Source organism: Oncorhynchus mykiss, chromosome 24 (assembly GCF_013265735.2).
Source record: "Oncorhynchus mykiss isolate Arlee chromosome 24, USDA_OmykA_1.1, whole genome shotgun sequence".
In the NCBI taxonomy this organism is placed as follows: Eukaryota; Metazoa; Chordata; class Actinopteri; order Salmoniformes; family Salmonidae; genus Oncorhynchus; species Oncorhynchus mykiss.
Window position 1 is genome coordinate 31178482 of NC_048588.1, and position 12456 is coordinate 31190937.

The 12456-nt window shown below is 46.3% G+C and overlaps 1 protein-coding gene across 5 annotated transcripts in view; it reads left to right on the plus strand.

Annotated features, from left to right (window-relative positions):
- The window catches only part of LOC110503393 (roundabout homolog 1), a 528269-nt gene that overhangs the window by 470640 nt on the left and 45173 nt on the right, over positions 1-12456 (plus strand). For all 5 annotated transcript variants that reach the window (XM_036961725.1, XM_036961721.1, XM_036961723.1 and 2 more), the window contains 2 exons: positions 2315-2518; positions 8269-8295. In XM_036961725.1, coding sequence (XP_036817620.1) covers positions 2315-2518; positions 8269-8295 — 231 coding nt within the window. The remainder of the gene's footprint in view (positions 1-2314; positions 2519-8268; positions 8296-12456) is intronic.

Genomic DNA, 12456 nt, shown 5'->3' on the forward strand with positions numbered 1-12456 from the left:
GCATTTGTCACACTTTGGGCTTGTTTGTGTCATGGCACAGCAGCCCAGATACCTGTAAAGTCCCTGAGGATTGTTTAGTCACATTCGTACTCTGCTTCCCTCCTCAGAGAAACAGGCATTAAATCCACATAGTAGTGGGGGAGGAGAGATGAGAGAGAGAGAGAGAGAGAGAGAGAGGGAGAGCGAGAGGGAGAGGGAGAGGGAGAGGGAGAGGGAGGGAGGGAGGGAGGGAGGGAGGGAGGGAGGGAGGGAGGGAGGGAGGGAGGGAGGATCTTTGGGAGATCCGTTTGCCTCTGACAGAGTGAGTCTGTAAATATTAAAGTGGTTGCAACATAAAACAAGAGAGAGAGAAAAAAGAGATGAAGAAAGTTAGAAACCAAGTTGAACATGAAGAAATTGCTTAGGGGAGACAAATGAGCACTCTTTCATGTGAGGCATGGGAGAGAAACACAGAGAGACTAGACACATGAAGAAAACAGGCCTTTGTAGTGTGATCACTTGTTCTGACGGCTCATTTTGAGTAGTACAGAAGTAGCAACAGAAAGACATACCCAAGTTACATTCAAGTGCTATAGTGTGCTAATGACTAGTACTATGTTTATATTAGTACTACTGTGACCTCATTCGGTGTAATAATTGCTCAGTGTGTAGTCATACTTCTTTAAGTCTTCCTGGGTGTGTGGAACATTCCAGGTAGTGTGCTTCCTGGTTCAACTCCGATACGAATAGATCATGTTTAAATCTTCTGGGTTGAGACCTTTTGTCTATTCATCTTCTATTGTTGACTGGGCTCCGTTCTGGGCTCGGTTCTGAAAGCCTTTTATAATGCAACGAGCCCACTCCATCTCTGCAGCTCCACAGCCCAGGCCCAGCCGTACACTCATCTGCAGAGAGGAAAGAAGTCTTTTGTGTCCGAAGAAAAGAGAACGTTCATATTTCTGCCCTTCGCTGACTTCATTTAGCTTTTTCTACCCCCTCCTTCATATCTTTCCCCGTTTCAGGCTTTTCCACTCGTTCTGAAGTTTTGCAGCGGTCTAAGGCACTGCATCTCAGTGCTAGAGGTGTCACTGCAGACCCTGGTTTGATCCCAGGGTGTATCACAACCGGCAGTGATTGGGAGTCCCATAGGGCGTCGTCGTCCGGGTTTGGCCGGGGGAGGCTGTTATTGTAAATAAGAAGTTGCTCTTAACTGACTTGCCTGGTTAAATAAACATTTTAAAATGATCATGTTAACAATAACATGCCCTTTCTTCTCTTTCTCCTTTCTTTACTGCTTCCCATTTCCTCCCCTTTTCCTCCCTTGTTCTTTCCTCCCTTGTTCTTTCCTGTGCACGTTCCGCCTCTGACACTCGACCTGCTCTCGCCCTCTGTCATTCCTGACCGTCTCCCTTCATTCCTCCTAATCCATTCTTTGCATCTTCACCATCTCTTACTGTCCCCTCTCTGCCTTTTATCCCCATTCCATCACTGTCTCTTTCCTCTTCCTCTCATCTCCTCACCTTGTACCCCTCTCCTCACCCTGCACCCCTCTCCTCACCCTGTACCCCTCTCCTCACCCTTTACCCTTCTCCTCACCATGTACCCCTCTCCTCACCCTGTACCCCTGTCCTCACCCTGTACCCCTCTCCTCACCCTTTACCCCTCTCCTCACCCTGTACCCCTCTCCTCACTCTGTACCTCTCTCCTCACCCTGTACCCCTCTCCTCACCCTGTACCCCTCTCCTCACCCTGTACCCCTCTCCTCACACTGTACCCCTCTCCTCACACTGTACCACTCTCCTCACCCTGTATCCCTCTCCTCACACTGTACCACTCTCCTCACCCTGTACCCCACTCCTCACCCTTTACCCCTCTCCTCATCCTGTACCCCTCTCCTCACTCTGTACCCCTCTCCTCACCCTGTACCCCTCTCCTCACCCTGTACCCCTCTCCTCACCCTGTACCCCTCTCCTCACCCTGTACCCCTCTCCTCACACTGTACCTCTCTCCTCACCCTGTACCCCTCTCCTCACCCTTCTCTCCCCCTCTTTTTTCTCTTACCCTTTCCTATTCCTGCCCTCTCACCTCTCACCTCCTCACCCTCCACCATCCTATCCTCTCTACCCCTCTCCTCTCCTCTCCTCTCCTCTCCTCTCCTCTCCTCTCCTCTCCTCTCCTCTCCTCTCCTCTCCTCTCCTCTCCTCTCCTCTCCTCTCCTCTCCTCTCCTCACCTCACCTCACCTCACCTCACCTCACTTCACCTCTCACCTCTCACTTCCTCATCCTCCACCTCTATTTCACCCTTCTCAAATTCCATCCTCTCTCTCCCCCGTAGACTCATCGGGGCGTATGACGGAGGGTGTGTTGGAGCCAGAGAACACCCTGTCCCAGCAGATCAGTGAGGTGGTGAAGCAGCCGGCCTTCATAGCAGGGATAGGAGCGGCCTGTTGGATCATCCTCATGGTGTTCAGTATCTGGCTCTACCGACAGCGTAAGAAGAGGAGTGGCCTCAGCACTAACTACGCAGGCATCCGCAAGGGTCAGTACAACATGCCTCATCTAATGGCAGCACACTGGAATCACGTGCTCAAAGTGTCCTCAAGCACTGATCTAGGATCAGGTTAACAAACACCAAATGGAATAGTTAATAGGATGAAGAATAGAATAGCTTGTCTTGTATCAGTGATTAAGGGGCGTTGTGTGATTCCTACTAGTACTCCATCCATGTAGGGACTCATCTGAGCTCTCAATTGCAGCCCTCCATCCCCTCCGTCTCCCCAGCAATCCCTCCGTCCCGCCCAGCAATCCATCCATCCCCTCCTTCCCCTCCATCTCCTCCGTCTCCCCAGCAATCCCTCCGTCCCACCCATCAATCCATCCATCCCCTCCTTCCCCTCCATCTCCTCCGTCTCCCCAGCAATCCCTCCGTCCCACCCATCAATCCATCTATCCCCTCTGTCCCCTCCATCTCCTCCGTCCCCCCAGCAATCCCTCCGTCCCACCCATCAATCCATCCATCCCCTCCGTCCCCCCAGAAATCCCTCAGTCCCCTCCATCCCCTCCGTCCCCCCAGAAATCCCTCAGTCCCCTCCATCCCCTCAGGAATCCCTCCTCTCATATGAAAGTCTTGCATCATACAGTGCCATTTGAGTTGAGGTGAGGCCTATCATCTGAAAATAGTCCCTAGTACTTTGAGAAAGTTAAAAGCCCTTGAACATCTGCAGGTGAAAATGGACCTGTCTCCTGCAGTGATGTCGTTCTATTCTGTTTCATATTTCCCTCTCTTTGATCCTGCCAGGGTGTTTTTGTGTGTGTAGTTCTTCTTTTGAAGTGCATCTTCCGGTCCCACCAGTTTCTGTCAGCAGTTCCCATCGGAATGTGTCTGGGAAGACAGAACAATCTGCTACGACGAGCATAAATCAAGGAGAAACTTGTGTTAAGCTTGAAGTATACTTTTATAATAGTTTTCAGTGAAAGCCTTTGATGCAAATGACTGTTAGAGTTTGAAACATTGTGTCATACTTTTGCAAGAAATTCCTTACCATACCACTGTGTTTTTCATTCTCTATCCAATGCTCTGTGCTCTCTAGGAGAGGACAAGGCTTACCTCACCTGCAGTGGGTTTACCTGTTTACCTGACAGGGTTCAGTACATGCCAAACCTCTGCCCACAATAGTTTAAGGATATAAAGGCTCACATTTCTGTGCTGCCTGGTTTAATATGTGGCTGTCTGCAGGCGATGCAACTGCTGCCTGCCCCATACCCCCCCCAAACCCCTACCTCCTTCTGCTGGGCTCAGGTACACTGTTGACTGCCAGGGTCAGGAGAGGTACACCATTCAACATAGAGACACGGACAATATACTGGTTTAAGTCTGAATCGACCTCTGTCATACTGATACTCTGCCTATTGGGAGTCATGGAAACCTGGATTCATCTAGAAACTCTGCCCTTGTATTGGAAAACCTTTGTTTCTGGCCTTGGTGGTTCATATCTTGGAGCTCTATCATAGTTGAACATTAATATGGGTTTATAGTGAACATACTGGAGTTTGGTATCTCTACAGACTTACATAACTTACAGCAGAGGCCTTGATTTGCATAAGGAATAAGGTCTCTGTGTATATCTTGGATGCTGACTGCATTGTGTGCTACAGTAGTGTGATTAAGTTCTGCTCTGTGTTGCTATGGTGAGACAGATGATGAGGTCCCAGGGTTGGTCATCTTCATGGGAAAGGATTGTGTGGTGTGTTAAAAATAAATCAGTGCCCACATGTTATGCCCACATACAAGGCTTTTAATACAAGAACAGCCTGGCCTCAAGGGTCATCAGTTTCAGCCAATGAGCATTTTGACTGCAACGTTCTGACAGTGTAATACATATATTCAATATATGCTTTCACAAAAATAATATTTTGGTTGTTAGAATTAGAATATAAAGATGCCTTTTTTCAAAGAAAACAATAGCATTTTCATTAGTTTATGTTACTGTAGAATATCTGCTGCCGGGTACTCAGGTGTAAAGTCACTGATATCAAAGGGCAGTCAGAGCGGAACTTGTAGCCACACAGTAGGACCTCTGAAGATTTGGTGAGAACAGTAATCTGCTGTGCCCGGAGGCTGGAGAGAGAGAGGCTACTGCTGAGGCTGGAGAGAGAGAGACTACTGTAGTGGCTGAGATTGGGAGAGAGAGAGGGGCTACTGTAGAAGCTGAGGTTTGGAGAGAGAGAAAGGCTACTGTAGAAGGTGAGGTTGGGAGAGAGAGAGGCTGCTGTAGAGGCTGAGGTTGGTACACAGAGATATGCTACTGTAGAGGCTGAGGTTAGTAGAGAGAGAGACTACTGTAGAGGCTGAGGTTGGTAGAGAGAGAGGCTACTGTAGAGTCTGAGTTTGGTAGAGAGAGAGAGAAGCTACTGTAGAGGCTGAGGTTGGTAGAGAGAGAGAAGCAACTGTAGAGGCTGAGGTTGGTAGAGAGAGAGGCTACTGTAGAGGCTGAGGTTGGTAGAGAGAGAGGCTACTGTAGAGGCTGAGGTTGGTAGAGAGAGAGAAGCTACTGTAGAGGCTGAGGTTGGTAGAGAGAGAGGCTAATGTAGAGGCTGAGATTGGTAGAGAGAAAGGCTACTGTAGAAGCTGAGGTTGGTAGAGAGAGAGGCTACTGTAGAGGCTGAGGTTGGTAGAGAGAGAGGCTACTGTAGAGGCTGAGGTTGGTAGAGAGAGAGGCTACTGTAGAGGCTGAGATTGGTAGAGAGAGAGGCTGCTGTAGAGTCTGAGGTCGGTAGAGAGAGAGGCTGCTGTAGAGGCTGAGGTTGGTAGAGAGAGAGGCTACTGTAGAGGCTAAGGTCGGTAGAGAGAGAGGCTGCTGTAGAGGCTGAGGTTGGTAGAGAGAGAGGCTCCTGTAGAGGCTGAGGTTGGTAGAGAGAGAGGCTGCTGTAGAGGCTAAGGTTGGTAGAGAGAGAGGCTACTGTAGAGGCTGAGGTTGGCGCCACACACCTTTAAGGAGCCCTTCCTTCTTCCAGAGGAGCCGAGCAGTGCATCAGTGTTTCCTCACATTAACTCTGTAACTCTCTGAGCTCATGTGGGCACAGCAGGCAAATATGTCTTTCTCTCTCTCTCTCAACCCCCTCTTTTTGCTCTTTAAAACCACAAGAGGCCATGGTCTTTGTTGGAACTGGTAACCAAGAATGTTTTGAGAAGAGAAGAAGAGGATAATTGCAACCACATGAAGCAACAAGCTGCACTCAGTGTGAAGTGGGTTGATTTGGAGTTGTGGAGAATTGGAAGAGGAGATATAGGTGTGTGTGTGTGTGTGTGTGCGTGTGCGCGAGCTCGTGTGCGCCTGTGTTTGTTCTTGGGTGTGTGCGTGGGTCTGGTGGGTCTGTGTGACATTAGTAACACCACCAAGATGTCTCATCCAGCCACTGAATAAATTGTCTGTGACGGTCTCTTGTCACTGTGGTTATTTGATTGATTTCAATCATGTTAATATTTCTCACGAGCACCTTGCATGCCAAGTGTCAATCTCTCTCCTCTTCAAAGTCGAAACGCAAACAGAGAAAAGATTCCAAACGGACCAATCTATTCAGCTGCTCTGAGCTTCAAGGGGAAAAGAGCAGGAATCCAAACAAGAGGAAATAATTGTGGCATTAAAGGGACATTTTAAAGGTTGTGTTTACATACATAAAAGGAGCTGAAGAGGTGAGGACCGCTGTACATCAGTGATAGCTACTGTGCCTTCAGAAAGTATTCATACCCCTTCATACCTATTCCACATGTTGTTTTGTTACAGCCTGAATTCAAAATGGCTAAAACATTTCTCACTCATCTAAACACAAAACCCCATAATGACAAAGTGAAAATATGTTTTTAGACATTTTAGCAAATTTGTTGAAAATTAAATGCAGAAATATCTAATTACAAAAGTAAGTATTCACACCCCTGACTCAATACTTTGTAGAAGCATCTTTGGCAGTGATTACAGCTGTGAGTCTTTCTGGGTAAGTTTCTAAGAGCTTTCCACACCTGGATTGTGCAATATTTGCCCATTTATTATTTTCACAATTATTCCAGCTCTGTCAAATTGATTGTTGATCATTGCTAGACAACCAGTAGATTTAAGGCAAATCTGTAACTCGGTCACTCAGGAACATTCACTGTCTTCTTGGTAAGCAACTCCAGTGTAGATTTGGCCTTATGTTTTAGGTTATTATCCTGCTGAAAGGTGAATTCATCTCCCAGTGTCTGGTGGAAAGCAGACTGAACCAGAATTTCTTCTAGGATTTTGCCTGTGCTTATCTCCAATTTATTTATTTTTCATCCTGAACAACTCCCCAGTCCTCCACGATTACAAGCATACCCATAACATGATCCAGCCACCACTATGTGGAGAGTGGTACTCAGTAATGTGTTGTGTTGGATTTGCCCCAAATGTAACAATTTGTATTCAGGACAAAAAGTTATTTGTTTTGCCAATTTTTTGCAATTTTACTATAGTGCCTTCTATGCTAACAAGATGCCAGTTTTGGAATATTTTTCTGTAGAGGCTTCCTTCTTTTCACTCTGTGATACCTAGTCAGTTGTACAATTGAATGCATTCAACTGAAATATGTTTTCTACATTTAACCCAAGGTTGGGAACAGTGGGTTAACTGCCTTGCTCAGGGGTGGAAAGACAGATTTTTACCTTGTCAGAGTAACTCAAATGTTGTCGATCCATCCCCATTTTGCTCCTATCACAGCCATTCAACTCTGTAATTGTTTTAAAGTCACCATTGGCCTCATGGTGAAATCTCTGAGCGGTTTCCTTACTCTCCGGCAACTGAGTTAGGAAGGATGCCTTTAACTTTGTAGTGACTGGTGTGTTGATACACCATCAATAGTATAATTAATAACTTCACCATATTCAAAGGGATATTCAATTATTCTGGGGTGAATTGAAATTGGCAACAGCAAAAACAACAACTAACATGTACTTAATAAAAATGAATGACATTTTTTAAATATATAAATAATAATAATAATCCAACCTAATACATTTTATAAGAGGATAAACAAAGATAGAGAAAATTGAGTCATTGAACTAATTTGAAGTTGGGTTTTAATCTCCTCGCAATCTCCTTCTATCTTGTTTGAAGATAGAATGGTACACTTCCATATGAGTATTAAGCAGCTTGTTGTGATATGAAGTGTAATGGATCATGATGAACGGACATCGAAACCGTCGGGCAAAATTACGTTCAATGGTGAGACAACCCATTCCCACAAATGTTTCATGTTTAATATGTGCTGCCAGTTACTGCTGATGGATTGGGTTAAATGGGTTAAATGGGTTAAATTGGCCAATGATCAGATACATACCGTATATACATTAAAATACTCAGATCTAATTCTGTACTAGTCAGGATTTGAAACATTGTAGTGGTGTTAGAAGATTTAGAGAGAGGAAATGGCACCAAAAGAGAAGGTAACTAATCCTGCGCTAAACAAGACTTGAATCACCAAAATAGTGTTTTCAACCTTTTCCAGTAGAGCTCTTAGTCCCTGGCAAGGTGTTGCACAAGTAATGTTACAACACACCATGTCATGTTTCAAAACATCTCAGGATGATGTGTTTCAATACTCCAGCAAAGTTAAGGTTTGTCTCCTTCAAGTTAGTTTTGATGTTACAAACACAATGAAGAGAACCCTGTTGTGTGTATCTCATTTGATTCAAGAGGAATATACATGTTGCTATTTTATATTAATGGTGTTTTTCTCTCTCTTTCCTCTTTCTTGGGCCTCTGCTTCAACCTACAGTGCCATCCTTTACCTTCACTCCTACAGGTAAACACTCCTGATAACTCTTGATTTAATTTCATAGCACCTTCTCTATAAAATCTCATAACAGTCTGCATTTCAATACAAGACTGCACACACTGAGTCACACAGTGATGTCCTGAACAGCTCTAGCAGTCATTCTGCTCAGTCAGTCGGAAGAGACACTCTTTAGTTAAAAATACTAAGCCACAAGAAAGGGAGCAGTGTGGTGTCAGGTTTAAAGAACTATAACAGAGATGTTTTACCAACTGGTGCAGGCAGTGCGTTCAGAGGTAAGCACTTAAAGAGGAGCGAGCCGTGCCATCCACGCTACTAAGAAACTGTTACAACTGGCGGGGACTTGATCAAAGGGCTGCTGCTGCCCGCCTCTCTGCCTCTGATGGCATTTAGGATGATGACACTTCTCCAGTCACACGGACCGATTAGACAGAGCTGTGGACAGGGAGAAAGGAGCGACTGAGGGTCGATGTGAACTGGACTGACACGGACATAACAGAGCACTCTCTTTCTCTCTCTCTCTCTCTCTCTCTCTCTCTCTCTCTCTCTTTCTGTGTGTTTATCTCTCTCTCTTTCTCTATTCTCTCTCTCGCTCTCCCTCTCTTTCTATCTCTCTTCTCACTCATTCACTCTCTCTCTCTCTTTCTATCTCTCTCTCCCGCCGAGATGCATGTGTAGTTGGCACTTGTGTCACAACACCTGTGCTCATCCTTGTAAATCAGAGAGAGAGCAAAAGAGAGTGAGAGGAGAGAAGAGAGAGAAGAAGAGAGAGAGAGAGGGGGAGTTATGTGAGGCTTGTGGTTATGGTGACTAATCCCATCTGTGCAGAGCAGAGGCTGTATCTAAACTGCGTGTTGTTTTTCTCCTCCTCGTCAGCTTCGGGCCCTAGGATCACGTCTAATAGTTTGAGTGTTTCAGTCCTCTGTTCTGAACTGCTGGAACTCTTTGAGGTGAAACCTATTGAGTCAGCTGGTTAGTTTTGGGCCAGTTCCTTAATGCTTGAGGTTAGAGTTTCTGCTTGTTGAAGTTTACAATCCTAGAAGCTGCCATGACGCTGAAGGAAAAGGCAGGATGTTGTCAGTGCTAATCTTCCAATAGATGCAGATTTGAGAGGCACTACATAGTTTTTGTTGTGGAATTCCTGAATGCCCTATATACAGATGCCAAATGTAGACTTTCTCTCTCTCAACAGGAGGGGGAGAGCGAGAGAGAGAGTGAGAGACTTTTTGTCTTTCTTTAATGAAACATTCTAATTTCATTAAAATCTCATCCCGCCTTAAAATAAAACACCAAAATATATCCTGTACAGCATACATGTACCATACTCACCTTTCCCTGTACCCCATGATGCAAAAACACACATCACAATATCCAAAAAACCTCACCACTTCTACAAACACATTTCCAAAACATCTTCCCCAACCCACCATACTCTCCGCCCCACATACCCCCTGCCACTGATGTGCCTTCACTCCTGTTAGGCTCCTAATGTTTAATGCAGAGGTTGTAGAGGACTTTAAATCCCACCCCCTCAAACTTCCCCAGGCTCGGAGTGTTAAAATCGAACAAGTCCTCCAGACCCCCTTGCCAGTCTCCAGTCTCTGCCGTCACCTGCAGTGGCGGAAATATTGGTGGCCCCTCCCTCTTTGGTCGCTCAAACACCCCCTTACCGGCTCACACAGTGCCTCCTGGACCTCCTCCAGGAATCTCTCCAGCAGCCTAAGAGACATTATTCCTGTTTGATGTGCCAGGACTTCCGGGGTTCTCCACCCCTCCTCTCTCAGCAGTCGCAGGTCACCCAGCCTTTGTAAACCCGCTGCCATCAGCTGCCTCTGCAGGTTGGCCGACTGAACCGATCTCAAATGAATGGCTGGACTGTGGAAGATAGGCTCCTCCCACACCCACTGCCCAGGCTCCATCCCTGACCACCACAGAAACTTAATCTGCATACGCTGACACTGCTATGCCTGTCACCACACCCATACCGGTCCAGCACACTCCCTGCAGTCTCCTGCCTAGCAGGCCAAAAAAAGGCTCAATGGCTTGTGTATATAACTGCCCCGAGACTGGCCTACTGAGCCCCCCTCCCAACTTGACCATACATGACGCCCCAGCATACAACATCTTCACAAAGTAAAAAACTTTTCCCCAAACCCACACCAGAAATCACATTAAACAGATACTCATGGTCCACTCTATCAAAAGCCTTCTCTTGATCTAAAGAGACCAGTCCAAAGTTCACATTAGAACCTCTTGACAAGTCCAGCATGTCCCTGATTAAGAACAAGTTGTCTTCACCACTCTGTCTTTCAGGCAGTTAACCCAGTGTTCCTAGGCCGTCATTGAAAATACGAATTTGTTCTCAACTGACTTGCTTAGTTAAATAAAGGTAAAAAATACAAATCTGGGAAAAACCTGCCCAGGTCCCTACGTAATTCAGCTAAATTAGTCTGGAGGCCTACATTGCCTTGCCCCACCAGCTCTACCTCCACATCACTGATACAATGCTCTAGTTCCCCCAATTCTCTCCTAGCCTCTAAGAGAGCTGTAAACTGTTTGGACTTTCCCCACATCCTACCATTGACTGAGAGACTCATAATCCTCTCTTCGCTGCCCCCACCTTTCCCCAAAAGTCTGGAAACCTGAGCACAAAGTAGCATCTATTAAGAGCTTCACATTAAACTTCCAATAGGATGCTTGCCGAGGCCCTGGTGAAATAGACAGCTGAGCCATGGTTATGTGATGATCCAAAAACCCCACCGAGAGAATGGTACCAACAGCCCATTGCTCTGATTCCTGGACACGTAAAAATGTATACTGTCTTGTGTTGGGATGTTTAGTTCTCCAAACATCCACTAGGTTGAACTGATTAATGATGTCCCTTAACACTCCCACTGACACTGAATGAGGCTCTTCCCCATTTCTGTCTTTCGTAAAATCCATTGTACAGTTCCAGTCCTCGCCGACCACCAGCGTCTCCTCAGGCGCTATCTGTGAGAGTTCCTGTCTAAGACCCAAATAGAACCCCCTTCTCTCTCCCTGTGTTAGGTGCATACATATTTATAAAGACAAAACCTATGTTGTTAATTTCTGCTTTTACAACAAGCAGCCTACCCCTACACACCTACACAGCAAATTTTTACAGACAGACCCGGTACAAAAAGGACTGCCACCCCTGCACTAGAATTTGTCCCATTTCAAATTCAACACACTTGCTCCTTTCCACCAGAGCCCCAAATCGACTTCATTCACCACATCACTGTGTCTCCTGCAGAAACAACACCTGTACTTTTTTTGGTTTTACATATTCACCCAACACACTTGTCTTTCCCGCATCTCTGGCGACATTTATATAGAGCGAGCCTACCCGAAGAGTCTCCATAAGAAGTGGGAGAAAAGCCAGCAAAGAAAGAGACCAATAGCAAAGCTCAAAAAGCCTCAGTGCCAGGAAGGAACAATACATCTACACAGTGTCTGAAGGTTGACCTTCACGCACTGTTGTGACCCACTTCCAACCTAAACCATTTCCTGGGTGAGAGGACACCATTCCCATAATTTTTCATAGCATGTTGTACTGATCTTACAAACTTTCTAGGATCAGAAAAAAAAGCCTCAAGATTAACTTTTTTCCCCTTGGTCTCATTCAGGAACCTTGTCAGTTCCCTCAATATGTACTTTGACACTTCTGCTTGACTGGCTGTCAGCTCCGGGCCCATTGAAGAGGAGTCTGAAAAAAAAGGCCTCCTCATCATCCTCTTCCTCAGACTCACTTTCCTCCTCATCTCCATCTCCCATCCTGACCACCTGCCCTTCCTCTCTGGTCAGGGCCTCCCCCCAGTACCAGGCAAATGTTCCTTGGTGACTTTGACCACACCAGCCCCTCCCCTCCCAACTTATTTTTTCTCCCCATTTTTCCTTTCTGCTTGACACCCTCCTCCTTCCCCCAGTCTCTTACACTTCCCCACTATACTCTCCTCATCCACTAGCATAACCTGACTAGACCCAGCTTCATCTACACCACCATCTGTAGCCTGACTAGGCCCAGCCTCATCTACACCACCATCTCTAGCCTGAATTGTCCCAGCCTCATCTACACCACCATCCATAGCATGACTAGGCCCAGCCTCAGCTACCCGACCATCTCTGGCATGACTAGGCCCAGGCTCATCT